General features: G+C 45.4%; 1 protein-coding gene across 3 annotated transcripts in view; it reads left to right on the top strand.

Moving 5' to 3' along the window:
- The window catches only part of Znrf1 (zinc and ring finger 1), a 95,492-nt gene that overhangs the window by 61,361 nt on the left and 14,395 nt on the right, over nt 1–19,736 (top strand). For all 3 annotated transcript variants that reach the window (XM_051169291.1, XM_051169293.1, XM_051169290.1), the window contains exon 2: nt 17,078–17,173. In XM_051169291.1, the coding sequence (XP_051025248.1) occupies nt 17,078–17,173 (96 nt within the window). The remainder of the gene's footprint in view (nt 1–17,077; nt 17,174–19,736) is intronic.

The raw sequence follows: 19,736 nt of genomic DNA on the forward strand, positions 1-19,736 counted from the left end.
ACTCAAATACACAGCATAGTACTACTGTGTGTGTGTGTGTGTGTGTGTGTGTGTGTGTGTGTTAGCCTTCTTTGTTTTTAGATCTGCCGCTGTGACAGACATCCTCTGTGTCTGAGTAATAGCCCAGAAGTGTGGTTGCTATGCCATAGACCAGGGAACTTCTTGGGACCTCTTCTGAGGACTCAGCTGTTCTGTGTCCCATTTCCTCGTTCTCCTGTATGTGATGGAAGGTTGCTTCAGATGTCCTTGCTTCACCCTGGATCTAGAACTTTGCAGTGATAGCCTCCAGAGAGTAGAGACAAAGACTGGGGTTTTATTCTCTTGTAGGTTTAACTGTTTCAAACTACTTTGAATTGTTCAGATACCTACTGTTTATTCTGTTAATTGCAGAGACTCATTCTCCTGTCCTGATTTTGTAACTTGTTTCTGTACCCTGTTTGAGGTAGTAAGGAACAGTGGCAGGTGATACAGTGGAGCACATTGACCTGAACACATTATTGTCTTCTCTCTGTGTGTGCCAGCCCCATCCATAAGCTGGAGCCAGGCCACCAGGCCACAGGATGGATGCCAGGAGTCCACATGTGAGCATACATCAAATCTGCCCATCTCTATCCTTCCTGCTGGGAGACAAGAAAGGCCACAGCACGGGTATTTAGAAGAAAGAACACAATGCTCTAAGTTGTATGAAACATTTGTGGTAGACTTATATTTGAAATTTGCTTCAAAATAATCTGAGGCATAGGAAGTGGGTGCAGTGAAGATCAAATGAGTGATAACCAGGATGGTCCTAGCAAACCAAGACATGTGTATCCCTGGGAAAAATGAGATGGGATTTACCCTGAGTTGATCATTGTTGGAGCTGGTTGACTAATACCTGGAAGCTCATTCTCTTTTTTTGTTTGAAGATTTCCAAAATAAAAAATGATTTCTAAAAGACATTAATTAGACTGCTAAAGCATTCAGAAGTCTCCACTGTCAGGCTGGAGATTTAGCCCAGTGGAAGAGTGTTTTCATGCACAAGGCCCTGTGTTTGATACCTCCTTCCTCCCCCATCCCAACACACCTCCGCCTCCAAAACTAGTCCTTATTGCTCAGGAAATGCTGTTGGGTCCCTTGAAAGCTCTTGAATAGTAGTAAGCTTACGGCATCTGCTGCTGGCTGCACTCTGGGCACCCCTAGGTGGAGGTGGGGGTGGGAGTTGATGGAAGGGCCCCACCTGTTCTTGTTGACAGGAAGAATGAGAAATTGCAGTTGGTTCTAGCCCGATGTGACTCAGTTCAGCCTGCCCAGATACCAACCACAGGAGCTCCCTCCACACGCACTGGGATCTGTACACAGGCACATGCCACTGTTATCTGTGGCAGGAAGCAGCCTGCAGATGGTGGGCTCCTAACGAACGTTCTGCGGCACACAGACTTCCTTGTCCTACTTAACCTGTGCCCTTGTTTCAGCAGTCAGTTGCTAGAACTGAGGAGGAGAGGGCAGCCTCTGCCGGGAGTATGCTTCAACAACAGGCTCACATGCCCATAATTGGTTATCTCTTTGCAGTGGCACATGGTCCTTCTTCACACAGTTACATGAAGTGTGACTCATTCACCCAATGGACGTTTTCTAGAACCTCTCGTATGCCAAGCTTAGAGGATACAGTAGTAAAAGAAAGGCCACCTTCAAGGAACTTATTGTCACAGGGGCTACTGACATCTTAGTGACTGCTAAGAAAAAAGTAAATGGGTGGGGACCAAGAATGGAGAATGGGGCTGTTCAACATAGGTTATCTAAGAGGTGTCAGAGAGGGACCAAAAAAGCAGGAGCAACAAAGTAGGGTGTAAGCAGGTAGAAAAGGAGGTCTTCTCGAACATGCTGCTAAGGGTTCAAGAATCAGCTTTAGGATACTAACACGAAGGGGTCATTGGTGACCTTAGTAAGATTGAGATAGGTACAAGAGGAACAGGAAAGAGTGAAGTGAAGATATTCAGTGCAAAGAGCTCTTCGGACTCGCTTTGTGGTACAGGAAACGTTGTTGGAGGGGAGCATAAGGCGGGTAGGACATTGTGTAAAGTGAGGAGCAGGGTATATAACGTGCTTGGTGCAAGTCATCGTAAACAATCCTCCTTTTTGGTTGGTTTTGGTTTTTCAAGACAGGGTTTCTCTGTGTAGCCTTGGCTGTCCTGGACTCACTTTGTAGACCAGGCTGGCCTTGAACTCACATTAATCTGCCTGCTCCTGCCTCCTGAGTGTAAAGGAGAGTCTTAAATTTTTTGTTCTGGTTTGTTTTTCAGGACAGAATTTCTCTGTGTAGCTTTGGGTGTCCTGTACTTGCTCTGTAGCCCAAGCTGATCTTGAACTCGCAGAGATCTGCTTGCCTCTGCCTCTCAAGTGCTGGGACTAAAGACGTGTCACTGCCACCACCCAGCTCCTTTTAAACTCTTTAGCAAATATATATGACCTTGATCTTGGAGTGTAGAACACTGAGGGCCTAATTCAATTTTCCTTCTTTAAAGTTTCATCAAGTTAATCACAAGTGGTTAAGCCATTCCTGAAATATCTATAATTATATGTTTTAATCTTCGACCTATAATCTTTCATTATGCAAATTTTCTGAACTTTTGAGCTCAGTCCTTTTAACAATCTAACTCTTTGGATCCATTTCTCAGAAAATTCTCCTCCCTAACAGCAGCCATTGATTCACTAAGAGTAGAAATTATATTTAATGCTTTACTTTGTATTCTTACTGTTCAATATAGAATAAATGTGAATGGACAGACTGATTTAATTGCCCATCCTGAGTATGGCCAACAGCTACATTTCCCCGGGTGCCTAGAGGACATTCTATACCCTGTGGACTGAAAGTGTACACTCTACCCCAACTCCTGTGTGGAACCCCATTATCCCCGGTGTGATGGTGTTCAGAGGTAGGGTCTGCGGGCCGTGTTTAATTTTAGATAAGGTTGTGTCCTCAGAAGAAGAAATAGACACCAGCACCCTCTACCACATGAGGACACAGCAAGAAGGTTGCTGCCTGCAAGCCAGGACCCAAACACCATATCAGGTAGCACCTTGCATCTTGTACTTCTAAATTAATAAACCAATAAGAAATAAATATTTGCTGTTTAAGCCACCCAATTCACAGCATTTCATTACTGCAATACAAACAAGGACAACCCAACTTTTAGCAGGACCAAGGAATCCTAATTACTCTGGTTTTTGTTGTTTCATTTCCTTCTTTCTTTCCTTCCTTCCTTCCTCCCTCTTTCCTTTCTTCCTTCCTTCCTCCCTCTTTCCTTCCTTCCTCCCTTCCTCCCTCTCTCCTTCCTTCCTTCCTTCTTCTTTCCTTCCTTCTTTTCTGAGACAGGGTCTCACTCCAGCCTGGAACACACAGAGATCCACCTGCTTCTGCCTCCAGAGTACTAGAATTAAAGGCATACAGCACCATACCCAGTAAATTCATTTTTACACAGGACCTCTCTAGTCCTTGCCTGTCAGGAATTCATTGTACAGACTAGGCTGGCCTTGAATTCACTGAGATCCTCCTTCCTCTGCTTCCTGAGATTAAAGATGTGTACCACCATCCAGGCTCTAACTCAGTTTGATGCTGTGAGTCGGGTGCTTTGAGTAGAGGTGTCACACGCCTCTAATCCCAGCAATTGGGAGATAGAAGCAAGCAGATCTCTGTGAGTTTAAGGCCAGCCTGGTCTACATAAAATAAAATAAAAACCAAACAGAAACAAGACAGGAAAAAAAAAAAACCCAAACCAAACAAAACAAAACTGGTTTTCCTCTGGACACCGTAGAAGGCAATCCGTCCCCTAGCTCTCCAGCCTTGGGTGGTCATCTGCTTAGTTTACTGTGGCCCCCTTCTTTCTCTTTGAAGCTTTCAGTGTAAATAGCCTTCAGATCTTTTCTTGGCTGCTTTCTGTAGTTGTATTTCTTCCTCTGGCATTCTCCTGCCTCCCTCCTTCATAGGGATGCATGGAATTATATTGGGTCTACCTAATGATCCTATCCTATTGTAAGGCTCTTAGTTTATCACCATGGCATAGTCTCCTTTTTTCTATGTAAAGTAACAATTGCAGGTTCTGGGATTGGGGTGTTAGATATTTTGTAGGGCCATTATTTTGCCCACTACACATTATATAATGTGTGCACATATGTTCTAATTTAATGGTTAGGTAGTAAAAGCACTCCTCATGATAGCTGAGGTAGTTCAGCCAGCACAATGCTTGACTGGAGGACTTAAATTGGATCCCCAAACACATAAAAAAGATTGGGTGTAGGGGAATTTTAATTCAGAACATGGCTGCTCTGCAAGAGATCTCATCCAAACACCTTCTAGGTCTGTGTGATTCAGTTAGAATACAAACACACCTTTAATCCAGGAGACAGAAGCGAGCCTGCTGTAGAGCAAATTTCAGGTAAAGAAAAGCTTAGGTCCAGGTGTGTACATGCCTTTAATTTCAAACAATAAAGGTAACGTTAGTTTGTAGAAGGAAGCACCCATGTTTGAAAATGAGTGGCAGAAAAAGAAAGTGACTAATCAGAGAAGATTTGACAGAATAGGATACACCCAATTCTCACCGAGAGAGGAAAGGGCAGCTACACAAGGGGCAATGCAGGGGGTGAGGCAGAGGAGAGGGGGCAGTTTTACTGGGAGAGTTTTACAGAGAAAGGTTGAGTGAGAGAACCAGCCAGCCCAGAACTCAGTAAGAACAAGTAAGCAATAAGTCCCGGAGGCTAAAAACATTCTAGGCCTAGATTAGATTGTATGGAGGCTAGATGTTTCCAGGACTAGGACTAGGTTAGCAGTAAGCCTCCGGGGGGTGGGGGGGGAGAGGTGGAAAGGTAGATATGCCTGAGACATAACTAAGATTGCCCTCTGGCCCCCATATGGGCACATGGCACACAAACATCACACCTGCACACAGTTTGGGAGGCAACATGCCAAGATGTTGCCTTCATTTCTCTTGAGCAGAAGAGGAAGTATAAGAAGACTAGAGCCAGCCGGGCGGTGGTGGCGCACACCTTTAATCCCAGCACTCGGGAGGCAGAGGCAGGCGGATCGCTGTAAGTTCGAGGCCAGCCTGGTCTACAAAGTTAGTCCAGGACAGCCAAAGCTACACAGAGAAACTTTGTCTCAAAACACAAAAACAAAACAAAACAAACAAACAAAAAAGACTAGAGCCCTGAGTGTAGATCTGTATCTTTCTGTTCTGTTCTGTCTGGATGCTTGCTTTTTAATTCTTTCCACACATTTCAATAAGCAGTATTTGTCAATATTTATGTTCCGGAAGCCAATCTTCTGGGAAATTGATGTGCTGACTGGAAATGAGAAAATGTTAAGACCAATATAAAAATAGTCTTCAAGGCAAAATGTCAACGTGAAGAAGGAATTTGGAGTTTTGTGGTCTTCTCTCTCTCTCTCTCTCTCCCTCTCTCTCTCTCTCTCTCTCTCTCTCTCTCTCTCTCTCTCTCTCTCTCTCTCTCTCTCCTCTCTCTCTCTCTCTCTCTCTCTCTCTCTTTTGGGGGGGGGGAGGTTTCAATACAGGATTTCTCTGTGTAACAGCTCTGGCTGTCCTGGACTCACTCTGTAGTCCAGACTGGTCTTGAACTCATTCAGATCCACCTGCCTTTGCCTCTCACGTGCTGGGATTAAAGGTGTGCACCACCACGCCCGGCCTGGTCCTCTCATTTCATAAGCATTTATGAGTGAAAGGCCCAGCACACAGGCTGTATAGTGACATAGTCTTTTGTCCACTGACTTGTCCTTGATTGTGATGTAACATTTTGTTACAGATCTTTTACATGAAATCATTAAGAGGTCCTTGACTTTCTTAGCCTTGGCTCCATTGTCACAGTAAAAATTTGAGGTGTCCTCATGTTCCCACTAGGCGTTGGAGTCTTCCTCCAGGCTCCTTGCTTCCACCCACAACTTCCTCATCCTTATCTACCAAAGCCAAGTAATCTGAGCCAGAGAAGAAGAACAATACTATGGCTTGCATGTCTTAGTAGAGGCCATGTACTATTTCAGGGATCTTAGAATTGAGGGTCCTTTTTTTGTGTGTGTGTGTGTGTACTATACCTAGGGACTCTCTAGGAAATTCCTTTTCACCCTTCGGTCAGTGCCTTAGAGCCCTCTAGGATGTTTTCATCCAGCTGTGGGTGACAGAAAAGCAGTAAGGATGTTACCCTGACGCTGCTTCCTTAGGTAGAGCTAAATGCTACCCTACTGCCTTCAGAAAAACTATCCTATCCTTTTGGCATCTTTCTCTTGAGGTGCCATTTCAAAACACAGTGTGGCCTTTGGCACTGTCTTGAGTGTCACCTCCATGTGTTCCAGTGTATAAGTACAACTGAGCAGAGGGCCTGCTAATGAGAAGGGGCCGGGGCTTTGTCCAAGCAAGAGTCCAAATCATCGTCGTTTGTACATGCCAGCGCCTAAGCTTGAGCTGGTAATCTCTGAGAAATGAACAGAACAGTGTATGTTCTGCCATCTGGGATTATAGTGAATACCTTGGAAGAACCTTCTGAATTGTTTTCCAGTGATGTAAAAGCCAGGACTAGTGGTATTAGCAGATGTTAAGTTGCACAGTGCAAACAAATAGGTTTATTCTATATGAACGAGCAGTCCTTTGTATTTAAGTATCCTGGTCATTTGCCAATAAGTCCAATATTACATTAGTCATGATCTAGTAATAATGTTCAAGCATTTTCTCTTGTCATTGGAAAATTCTAATCAGGTAATGGGGTGGACAGTGCCTTTAGAAACCCAGAAATAGGTCCTGTATGGATTCTGGGTTTTATTTTTTTTTTTCTTTGTCCTTTTTTTTTTTTTTCTTTTTCTTTTCTTTTTCTTAACTAATCTTTTCTTCTAAACACATTGATGCTTATTTTCTTCCTCCCTCCCTCCCTCCCTCCCTCCCTCCCTCCCTCCTTCCTTCCCTACCCCGCCCCCTATTCCCTTCCCCCCCTCCTTTCCCTTATTGAAAAAAGGAAAGCTGGTCTGGAGAGATGGCTCAGAGGCTAAGAGCACTGGCTGCTCTTCCAGAGAACTCTGATTCAATTCCCAGCAAACAACGCCCTCACAAAATGGACATATATACAAGCAGAACACCAGTGCACATAAAAAATAAAAATAAAAGGAATCATCAACAAAATTTTTATTTATTTATTTATTTATTTTGTTTTTTGAGACAGGGTTTCTCTGTGTAGCCTTGGCCATCCTGGACTCACTTTGTAGACCAGGCTGGCCTCGAACTCACAGCGATCCGCCTGCCTATGTCTCTCGAGTGCTGGGATTAAAGGCATGCGCCACCACGCCTGGCTTCAACAAAATTTTTAAAAAAAGGAAAGTTGTGATCTGGAGCAATGGCTCAGAGGTTAAAAGCCCTGACTGCTCTTCCAGAGGATTGGAGTTTGATTCCCAGCACCCACATGAGTTTAAAAAAAACAGACCCCAAACCTGGTAGCTCTTGGGGGAAAACAATAAAGAGACCCAGTCTCTGTCCAGTGGCGAGGAACCCTGCCACAAGTAGTCTTGAGACAGTCCGTGTTCCTTGGGAAGTTTGCTAAGGATGATGGCTGTGAGTGGGGCTCACTTTTCTCTTGTGGTATAGAGACAACCCACAGATCATTTAGGGCTGATAATGGCCAATATTCTTAGAGACCAGCGTGTGTGCCCCCCTCCCCCCGACCTCTGGTTTTGGTTGGTTGTTTTCAAGCAAATTCTCCCCTTGTAGCCTTGGCTGTCAGGTACTTACTCTGTAGACCAGGCTGGCCTCAGACTCAAGGAGATCCACCTGCCTCTGCCTCCCAAGTGCTGAGATTAAAGGCTATGACTACTCCTGGCTCTGGTTTGGGTTTTTGAGGGGAAGTGGTCATTGGACTCACTTCCTGTGACTGTCATGTGGAACAAGTTAGGGAATTCATCTGTTCTTGAAAGTATTCTTTGGCATGGCCAAACCCTGGGAAATCCACACTAACACTGAGCAGGATTATTGGGTACCAAGGGAATAGGTGTGTGGCATGTTGGAGATTGAAACGGACATGGGAGAGTCAGGTGGAAACAGAACATAGCACTCAGTAAATAAGCGACTCATGGTGTGGCTAGTTTACCCTCTGTAATTGCCTGGCTTTTAGGTAATCCTTGGTGTCTGGAGTCTAGAAGAAATCCCGGTTTGATCCTTTGGCTACTGGACAACTGTCCTCTTTCAACAGATGGTCCATCCTTTAAATAAGACATCTCCAGTATGCAAGTCAACTGCTCCCACTGGAGACCTTACACCCACATTTTTTATGTGGCAGTTGGAGTGCCTGTAAGCTTGTCCAAGCGTGGCAGTCAAGTGACAAGAAATAGTAAATCGGTGTTTGCCTTTACCAGACATTCCAAAGGGTAAAAAATTGTAAAACCTGAGTTCACGTTCAGGCTAAGGCTGCATGTTCTTGCACCTGGTTATTAGGATGTGCTTAGGTGTGATTCAGTGACAGTCCTCTAGCCCAGGAGCTAAGCTCAGAACATTTCTTGTCCCCAGGTTTAGAGTATGCAGTGCCAGTGCAGAGTTGGGACTCTGCCCACTCTTGGCAGCTGTTACTCAGAGACTCGAGCTGACAGAAGCTCTTTCTCCCTCTTGACTGCTGCACTGCAAGCAGCAGTGAGTCATCACCCACTCTTGACGCTGCTTGGCTGTGAGTGGACTTACATTACACTTCACTGCTTAAGTGTATTTCAAACCCACCCCTAACTTCAAGAGGAGTAAGCAAGTTCCACACTACTGCATACTAGAAAGCTAGAAGTAACCAAGCAATAACACTCAGGACTTAACACTAGGGAAATAATGAAAGATAGAAAATCTGCCTAAAGAAAGACTTGAGCCTGCCTACTGAAAGAAAGGGGAAAGGGATGGGAAAGGTACACCTAAGCACATCCTAATAACATTTCTGAACTCTTAGGGTGAAAAGAAAAACCTTTCACGTTTCAGGCCAAATGAACAAATTATTTACAAAGGAAAAAGAATTAAATTGATCCCAGATTGCTTGCTTGCAACACCTGCAATCTAGCAGATGGCAAAATTTCTTCTGTAGACCACTAAGGATTAAAGGAATGAAAAAAAAAAAACCCTTGTACTTAGAGGAAAAGAAAGGGCTTTGAGCTTGTGTAAGGATTCAGAGTGCGTGCTCTACTCTTCCCACTGTCTGTGTCCTCACAGTGCCTAGATGCTTTGTCTTGCTGTTGAGGGGCTTGTGCATGTGTGTCCCTGTGCCCATGTAGGTACATGTGGCAGCAGAGGTTGATGTCAGATATTTTCTTAACTTGCTTCCCCACCTCTTTCTTTTGCGGGAGGGGTTTTGAGACAGGGCTTCTCTGTGTAGCCTTGGCTGTCCTGGACTCACTTTGTAGACCAGGCTGGCCTTGAACTCACAGAGATTCACTTGCTTCTGATTCCCAAGTACTGGGATTAGAGGCTTACGCCACTATGTCCAGTGGTTCCCACCTCATTTTTGAGACAGGGTTTCTTACTGACTTAGAGCTCACTAGTTGGAAGCCCCAGGAAACTTCCTGTCTCTGCTAACCCCAGCCATGAGATCCCTGGTGTGTACCTTCTTGCCTGGCTTTTTATGTGGCACTAATGGCTTGGACACAGGTCCTTGTGCTTACACAACATGTGCTTGGCCATTTCCCCAACCGCCTTGTTCTGAAACATCAGCACCTCTGCTCACTTGTCACCTTCTATGTCTAAATCACTGTTCATCTTCCTCTTCACATCACAGTCTACTGCTGACACTGTCCAGCCTACAGCAAAGCTGAGAGATGTTTAGCCCGTGCACCCCACTGTTTATTTTAATGTAGAACCTCAGCTTCCAAGTGTCAGCAGCATGTCATTCACTGCAGTTTAGACACCACCCCTCCCCTCCTTTGCTTTTTTGAGACAGTCTCTTGTAACCCAGGCTGGCCTCGTTCACTATGTAAGTGAAGATGATCTTACATTTTTTATCTTCCTGCCTCTGCCTCCTTCGCCTAAGTGCCAAGAATATAGCATTCACCACCATACCTAGTACAAGTTTTTTTTTTTTATTCAAGTACAGTTTTGAAATGATGAAATCTTAAATCTGAAGTGTATATTTGATAAACTTTAAAAGACAAATATAGATGAATAGCCCAAACCTCCTCTTAATGTAAGACATCGTCGTTACCTTGGAAAATTCTCCTATTACCTTCTCTGTCAACCTGTGTCCCAACTTACGTCCCCAAGAGACAGCCACTGTTCTGCTTCTTCTCACAGTCTGTTGGTTTTGCCTATTCTAAGATTTCTTCTAGCTTGAATCATACTGTGTGCCCTTACAACCTTCACTGGGCTTTTTTAATGTTCATTCATGTTGTATGCGTGAGCAGTCATTAGCTGCTGCTGTTGAGTGTTTTTTCCCATTGTAGTCTGCATGTATTACAGCATTTGTCTCCACTCTGTAAATGGACAGATAGGCTGTTTCCAGCTTTTGCTTGTTGTTAATAGAGCTGTGGTGTATAATTTTATAAATATCTACTTATAGGCATATGCTTTCATTTGGTGGGAGTGGGGAGAGAGGAATTGCTTTGATCATAGACTAGGAGTGTGTTTTATAAGAAACACACCCACCTTTTCCCAATTGGCTGTCATTCCAGCATTTCATGTTATAGCTGTTCCATATCCTCACCGGCATTTGGTGATGTCAGTTTTATTATTGACATCTTTTAAAAACTTTTTCTTGACAGGGTTTTTCTGTGTAGCTTTGGCAGTCCTAGACTCACTCTGTAGAGCAGGCCAGCCTCAAACTCACAGATACGCCTACTTCTGCCTCCTGAGTACTGGAATTATAGGTGTGTGTGATCTTTTTTTGTTTGTTTGTTTGTTTTTCAAGACAGGGTTTCCCTGTGTAACCTTGGATGTCCTGGACTCAGTTTGTAGACCAGGCTGGCCTTGAACTCACAGCAATCCACCTGCCTCTGCCTCCCGAGTGCTGGGCTTAAAGGTGTGCGCCACCACCACATAGTTGGTACGTGATATCTTAATGAACATAAATATATTACAGTTCTCCAAAGAAACAGAAACTGTATGTGTGTATGTGTGTGTGTGTAAAGAATTATTCTAGAGATTAATTGATATGATAATTGAGGCTGAGAAATCCTATAGTCTGCTGTCTATGAACTGAAAGTCAGGAAACAGTGGTGTTTCCAGGAAGCACAGTAGCATCAGTCTCAGTCCAGAGCACAAGTCCAGTGTCCCATCAAGCCCAGGCAGATGAGACTGGAAACCACTTCTTCCCCTTTGTTGTATTCAGGTCCTCAGCTGATTCTGTGAAACCTACCTACAAGTGGCAGGGCAGTCTGCTCTGTAGAGTCTACCCAGCCTGCTCCCAGTTTTTCTGGAAACACATTTCTAGAAATACCCAGGAATATTTAACCAAATATCTGCGGACCCCACCACCCAGTTTTGTTAGCACACAGTATTGGTCACGCATGCGCGCGCGCGCGCACACACACACACACACACACACACGCATGAATGCACGGGCACACACTTGGGGGGGGTTCCCCTGAGCTCTAGAAGAGAACAGCAGAGGTCAAGTCCAGAAGAGAGTTGATGAAAGAGAAAAGAATTAGAACAGCTGACCCTTTCTTTGTCTGGAATATTCTTCAGGAGACATAACTCACACTTCAGTTCATCAGTTGATAGGGTTATTATACATTGGGTTTTTTGAGAGGGAAAGGTGTGGAGAGAAAAAAATATATGGAACCTATGGTATAGAAATGTAGCATCTCCCGTGGCATCGTTGTCACCTGTCTATAATAAATCCCACTTGATCAGTTCGTGTAGCCAAGTCCTGTTTTATTGTCAGTAATCATCACAGGATGTGGCAGGTAAAATCAGCCCTGGCATCTGGGAACTGACTGGTAGAACAGAATTGGGGTGGTGTCCTCGGATCTCCCAGCTGAGAGGTGCCACACTGTTCGTTACTCTGTCTGCAGCTAGGCCCCTCCAGGGTGTGCCGCTCCCTTCACCCTGGTTGCTTCTTTTGATTCCTCCACCTTTAGGTGATCCCAGAGACAAGCAGAACTGGGGCAGCCATTAAAATAGCGCATCAGCATCGGGAGGGTGGGGAGAGAAACTGGAGCAACAAGCAGCAGCTCTTGGTCCTGCCCAGGAAATCAGGTCTTAAAGGAGAAGGTTTCAGTTTGGGAAAATGAGAGGTACATCGTGCTCAGAGCTTGGCAATTCCTAGCTAAGGCTGTAGAACATGGAGGTGGAGGTGGGTTGGGAGCTCTCTGAGCCTGCTGTCCCTGTCAGACTGAGAAGCCCACTTAGCCTGCCCCAGGAAGATGCTCTTTAATTCACATGACGACACTGTAGGCTTTCTTGAGGCCACTCTTGGTTCGCCTGCCAGTGGTCCTAACCTGACATTCCAAATGGGCTCCCTTGAGTTGGCACAGCGCAGGCTTGTCTTCTTTTGATCTGAGTCTCTGGTAGGTAACTGAGTACCAAAGACTTCCACTTAAACAGTGCACTTGTAGAAAGGAAGCAGCTGGGCTCTGGAGGATCAGCCCCCTTTGCTTTTGTGTCTTAGAAAGGATAAGAGATAGGAGAGAGATTTGGGAGGTTTTTTGTTGTTGTTTTTTGTTTTTTTCCTCTTTGGCTACTTTTGGCTACTCTTGATAGAATCTTGTAGTAATATTTGCGTGATAGAGCCACCAAGTGCAGAGCCAGGCCAGCACACAGTAATGCACTCCTTTCTCATCTGAGACATGAGCAGAGCAGGGTAGGCAACAAGCTGGGGCAGCCACCAGCTCTGCCTGGGCGTACCACAGGAGACAAGGGTGGGTGAGCTTTAACCAGTGCCAGTGGCAAATATTGAGGACAAGTGGGGAGAAGCTCCTGGAGCGCAGGCTGCCCCATCTCCAGGTGTGCCAGGTGACTGCACCAGGTGACTTGGGGGCATATTGCAGAACCACCTGTGGTTTTCTCCTGAAGGAAAACGAAGCTTCCTTTAGCCACTCTAGAGCACTGAGGAGGTGTGAGGAAGCCGTATGGCCTGGCCAGCTCAGCAGATCTTGGGTTTACCTTCGTCTGTGAAGCTGATTTCATTCAGTGCAGACTTCCTTCCAAAATGGGATAAAGATTTCCAAGAAGTTTTGGCCATCAAATAGTTCATAAATATCAGTATTTGTCATTCTATAGGGCTGTTGGTGCTGAATCAAGACTGGACAGATACAAGAAAAGATTGGGGCAGTAAAGTATAGAATTCATCTTGATCATCGGATGACCTTTCAGGAAAGAAGGTGGGGACATTAGCTTTTTCCCCTTAGCTCTCTTTTTTTTTCTTCTTCTTCTTCTTTCTGTCCCTCTTACCTTCTGCCCTTTACTTTCATCTGAAGGTAATTTGCAGACTCAGCATCTTCCAGCCAGCCTGTGCTCTAGGCTCTGGGCCAAGCAGAATGCTGAATTCTGGAATTCTGACCGTCCTCATTAACGGAATTCCTAGAAAAGGATTATTGTTTAGGGATTATTCAGAAGCATGGGTGTGGGGCAGTGTTGTGTTGGTGCTGAGCCGGCCTCTGTGCCTGTTGGGCAGTGCTGCAGCGGGGTGCTGGCTCCAGGGCAGACTGCTGGGTATCAGCTCTCACTCTTTCTGGCTCTATTAATGTTGAACAAGTTACTTGAGTTTTTGACCTTCACTGTGTTCTGTAAAATAGAGTTAATATAGTACCTGCCTATTGATAGTGCTTATACTGAACCATACTTAAGTAGCTATTAAAACACAGTGGCTCTCCATAGAAACAACTCCACAAATGCAAAGTACTATTTACCTACTGCAAGAGGAGACCTGTTTCCACATTGGCAGTGTGGATAGCACCAGTGCGAGTTTACCTCCTTAGTCCTCAGCCTAAGTCCTTCCTCGTGTCTTCCTCCTCACTTACTGCTCTAGGCCTGATAATGATATTTCATTCAGTGTTTGCAAGCATGGGATGAGTTCCTCCATTTTTTCCAGTAGTAAAATGAAGGGCCAGCGAGGGATATATTACTTACCAAGGCCTTGAGTCTAGAAAACCTCGTCATATTGCATAAAAATAGTTTCTAATTACTTTGTGAGCCTTGTAAAATAACTTAAAACAAAAACACCGAGAGGCTTTTAGTTAAGACCTGGTTCTCCCTGCCGCGTCAAGCTTCGTCTTCCAGAGGCTTACTATTTCCCAGCTTACCTGTTCCTCAGAATCCCACGCCACTTCCTCTCTTGATGAAGAGCTTTAGATTGAGACCTGAGAAGACTCAGTGTGGTCTCAACTCTACTGTCCCATATGTGCCCTCACCCTGCACCAAGCCGTGCTGGGGTTCCTTCTTCATCCAATGAAGAGACTGCTCTCAACCCCAGTCTCACTCAGCCTGTTGTCCCCTAGGGTAGAAACGTCTAGTGACATTTAGACCTTGCTGAGTGGCCTGCTCGCCAATATCTGTGGTAACTTGACCCCTTCTCCTTCACTCAGCGCCTCACATTGGCCTACAGGACTGGTGTGGTGCTGTTCCAGGAATTACCTAAATCTTCTCGGAAATGCTAGGGAAATACGCAGCATGGGAAGTGTAGACTTTTTCTAGTTACAGATCAGTTGCATACCTCTGGCCAGGCATATGTGCCCAGGCTAGGATTGGAGGACCTGTCTGGTGGCCTCTGTCCCACTGTAGCCCCATCACTCAGCCTGTAACAGGCGCTAACCCAGGAGTGCAGCAAACAAGTATTCTCCAAGAACCTTTGCTCTTGTGAGTGGGAAACAGCAGAAATTCTTTTGTAATCACACAGGAGTTAACTTAGAAATGACGAGTGTCTTTACTCTGAGACTCGTGTTTATCCCTCCTCTCTCTCTTACATTTGTGACCCTTCGAAGCTGGCTAACGAATAAGCAGCCTGGTCCTATCAGGAGACCCATTCCCAGGCTGCTTTTGGTCTTCTGCTTTTGTTACTTATGGCCTTGTAACCATGCAGAGGTCAGGTATTGGTGAGATGTGGATGCTGAGAATTTTTAAGGAAGTGGACCAGGGTGTAGGAGCCACACCCTGGAGTCCACTTCAGCTGCAGTTAGCTGAGCACTAAGTCTTCTGTTTGGTCCTGTAGCATTATAGATACTTGCTGTGGTGGCACACATCTTTAATCTTAGCACTCAGAGGCAGAGGCTAACAGATCTCTGAGTTTGAAGGCACATAGCGAGTTTCAGGACAGCCAGGGCTACATAGAGGTTTTGGGTTATTTATTTTTTTAAGCATTATCATTGAGAAAAATATATGAAGACTTCAAGTAAGTACCCGGTGTGATTTGCTTCCTGTCTCTGTGCCACTTTACCCCAGTCACAGCTTTCCATACAGATTAGCAAGGGGTGTGAGGGACACTGGAGAAGGTGTGAACTCCTTTGTCTTGGGACTCGCAACCCTGTCTTTGAATGCTTGTCCTTTTCTCTGTTTCTTTAAAAATGTTTCAGCGTAGACAGAGGCAGGCAGAGCTGTGAGTTTCAAGGCCAGCTTGGTCCACATAGTAAGTTCCAGAGTAAGTTCCACAGTGAGACCCTGTCTCAAATAAGTCAGAGGTTGGGGGAGCAGTCTGGAGAGGTGACCCATGGTTTACTAGCATTGACTACTCTTGCTTCCCAGGACCCACATGGCAGCTTACAACCATCTGTAATGCCCTCTTCTGACCTCCACGTGAGTCAGGCATCTATGTGCCACATGTACATATATGCTAGCAACACACACACACACACACACACACACACACACACACACACACACACAAAGTTTTCAAAAAATAAATACTGTAGATGGCCATTACACCTGAAAACTAATGGAAGAGTGAAACCTTTGCACAGTGGTTAGATGTGTTATGTTATGTTAGCTCATCCAGGCCAGGTGAGTAAGAGTCATTGTCACCAAAGAAATAAACTGATGTACACAAATGAGGGAGACATCGGTAGCTTTTCAGAGTTGTTGGGTCTGTGGTAGAATTTGCATGCAAAGAATTGACCTCTTTGAAACTGTTCAATAATTAAAAAATGAAAAAGATTGAAATTCATCTATCAACAATTTTACCACTGGGCATGTTCTTCAGTGCATTAGCTTGCTGGAGTGGGGGGGGGTGACCAAACTACACAAGTGTGTGCCTGCGTGCATACATGAGTGTGTGCGTGTGTCCCTCCCCAGAAGTTAACTTTCCACCAGGCAGTGGTGGCCCCAGCCTTTAATCCCAGCACTCGGAAGCAGAGGCAAGTGGATCTCTCTGAGTTTGAGGCCAGCCTTGTCTACAAAGCAGGACAGCCAAAGCTATGCAGAGGACTGTTTACACAGAGAAACACTGTGTCTCAATAAATAAATAAATAAATGAAATGAAATAAACAAAAAAACAGAACAAACCAAAAAAGAAGAAGTTAGCTTTGCTTAATTGTAGTTCAACCAGAATTTAACAATCCTGTTTTAGTGCTGAGGAGCCCTTCGGTGTGTAGCAGTCCAGATGCCCTGGGGATAAAATAGCAGATTATAATGGCCTGTGCTCTCCTGGCATCGGAAACAGCTGCTTTACTTAGCAGCATTAGGACCACTCTGGAGAGCCTCCTACTCCTCCCACCTCTCCCAGGCTGATCACATACTTCCTAAAGGATACAGCTGCCTTAGTTTCAAGGGAGGCCAGGGATGCTTGGGTGAAACACGAAGTTGCTGAGTGTGTGAGATGGAGGTGCAGATGACAGTAGGGACTCCTCCAGTGGGAGGGAGGGACCCAATGGGTGTCAAGCTCTGATGTGTAAAGATTATTCGGCTGCCTTAGGTTGTTGCTTCCCTAGCCGTCTTGTCTACTAGAGCCCCATTGAAAAGGTCTGAAAGAGGCAGGTGGTGGTGCACACCTTTAATCCCAGCACTTGGGAGGCAGAGGCAGGCAAATCACTGAGTTCGAGGCCAGCCTGGTCTACAAAGTGAGTCCAGGACAGTCACGTCTATACAGAGAAACCCTGTCTCGAAAAACCAAAAGAAAAAAGATCTAAAAAAACATGAACCTCAAATCATTGTTTCTTTTCTTTCAGGTTTCAAGTGCCCCATTTGCTCCAAGTCTGTGGCATCCGATGAGATGGAAATGCACTTTATAATGTGTCTGAGCAAACCTCGCCTGTCCTACAATGGTAAGAGCTGTCTGTCTGTCTGCTTCTTGATGTCAAGATGAGTTGAACAGTTGGGGGTATAGTTTCCAGGTTGGGGGTGGGAAAACTCTAAATAGTTTTATTTTAGCAGTAATGTCTGTGTGATGATGAGGAACCTGCTGTTCCGGAGAGCCTTGGTTATAAGGTAGAGTGGTTGAGGAGCAGCTAGGGAAGGCAAGTTCTGGGCCAGGGCCACAGTAGTGAAAAGGCTTTCAGCGCTCAGTCCGTCCTGTGCCTTCTGCACCTCCATTCTGTGGCCTTCAGTTGGGAGGCAAAGCCATTCTTCCTCCTATTTATGACCCTGACCATGGGAGACTCCAGGACAAATGGGCTTGTTCTAGAGAACCATGTCTCCATGGGCAAGGTAGGCCATGGTGCTGATGAGAGAGAGCCCAGAGAGAACCGATCACTTCCTGTTTATTTCCAGCTCAGGTGAACACCTGCTTAAGCCATGTGACAGCAGTTGGAACAAATAAGTTCAATTTGTAGATTACTTTGGAGATTAGTGCATGAGAGGGTCTCCGTGTCTCACCATGGCTTCCTGCCTAGAGGCTGCTTTAGAATTGAGCAGGAGCCAGACGGTGGTGGTACACGCCTTTAATCCCAGCATTTGGGAGGCAGAGCCAGGGCTACACAGAGAAACCCTCTCTTGAAAAACCAAAGAAAGGAAAAAGAAAAATAAAGACTTGATTGAATCCAGAGGGGATGGACTCGTAGGTTCTGGAGAATTCGGTGGCACCTGTGTCACTATAGCATGAAGTTGAGTGCCAGACCTACCTGGTATGTTGTAGGTACATTTCTGGAGTTCAGAGGTAAATCTTCCTCTGCCCACTGACTCCATAACTTAGACAAGTTGTTTGGCTTAGTACAGCCTCAGTTTTCTGTCCCATAAAATGAGGGTAGTGATCTCTGCACACAAAACCCTCTAGCACAGAGCTCTGCACATGGCAATGTTTAGAATATCACAGCTTTCATGGAAAAAGCAAGGCCCCAGAGCTCACACTGACTGCACGCTGCCCAGTCTGTGCTGCCGGGGATGGCTGGCTTTCCATTCCTCTGCACTAGTCTAGTCTTCTAGCAGTGTTTGCCAGGGCAGTGTGCTCTCTGTAAGGTAGACGGTGGGTCAGGGTCGGGGGTGTGGATCCATGCCCTCAAGCCCTGTAGGCAGGGCACCTTCTCAGGTTAGAGTCACAGCAGCCCTGGGAGGAGTGCGGGCCTCTGAGAGCCTAAGACTATCTCTCCCCTGCCACCTGAGGTGTTCTGATGACAGCATCAGCCCAGGAAGGGCTCAGGACTCCCAAGGGATCCTGAAAAATAAATCAGACTATTATAACCTGACTGATTCTCTTAAAAAACATCAGGTTGAGTAGATTTTACTTGAAATTTTTAGGGCTAAAGATGTTTTAGATTTTGGGGTTTTTGAAATTTTTGAAGATTTGTATAGGTATGAACAGTCATACTTTTCTAATGAGAACAATCTAGAATCCAAAGTCCAAAATTTTTGAGTATCATGTCCCTACTCAAAAATTTCAAGGGCTAAAGGTGGAATGCTAGCTTAACATGCACAGGGTCCCGGGTTCCATTCTAGCACACACACACCCATATTTTATATTTGGGGTGCTAGAATGGAATCCAGGGCTTTGTAAAATATAAAATAATACATTTTACTTATAGTAGATACTTAAAAAATAAAATAAAATAAAATAAAAATACATTTTAGATTTTCCAACGAGATTTGTGTTCTTAAACCTCCTACTCGCCTGGCCAAAGGATCCCAGTTGCTGAAGACTTGTGGGTGTGCCCCAGGGCCAGCTGTGGGGCAGGCTGTGGGCCTGTTGTCACTGCCTTAGCTGGTCTTCTCCTGCTGAAGCTGAGCCTTGTCCCTGTCTCTGCCTGGAACCTTGGAAGGAGAGGCTCTGTGTCTCAAAGCTTCAAGTACTGTATTTGCTTCTGCCCCACATGTGTCGAGACCATATGAAGACTGCTTTGTCCTGTGGGCTGCTGGCGAGAACTCTGTGTAGACACTGCCTTTGCTGTCATAGCACAAAGAAGCTGCAGAGGGGTCTTGGCCTGAGAGAGCTTGGCTGTTAGAACCACTGGGGAGAACTTTGTAATAATGTCTGTGGCAGACACAGTGCTATCAGGACTGCCCGAAACAGTCACCTCACATGGTAAGTTAGGGTCTGCGTTGCTGTGAAGAGACACCATGACCTCGCAACTCCTATGAAGAAAAACATTTAATCGGGTCTGGCTTACAGTGTCAGAGGTTTAGTCCATTATCATCATGGTGGGAAGCATGGCGGCACGCAGACATGGTGCTGAGAGTTCTGTATCTGGATCTGCAGGGAGCAAGAAGAAAATGAATCACATTTTCTCCAACAAGGCCATACCTACTGCAACTAGGCGGCACCTCCTGATAGTGCCACTCCCTATGGATCTGTGGAGGCCATTTTTATTCATAATCACCTTCTAGTCCCTGGCCCCAATAAGGTTGTAGCCATATCATAATGCAAAATGCATTTAGTCCATCTGTAAAAGTCCCCAT

Source organism: Acomys russatus, chromosome 26 (genome assembly GCF_903995435.1).
Source record: "Acomys russatus chromosome 26, mAcoRus1.1, whole genome shotgun sequence".
Lineage (NCBI taxonomy): Eukaryota > Metazoa > Chordata > Mammalia > Rodentia > Muridae > Acomys > Acomys russatus.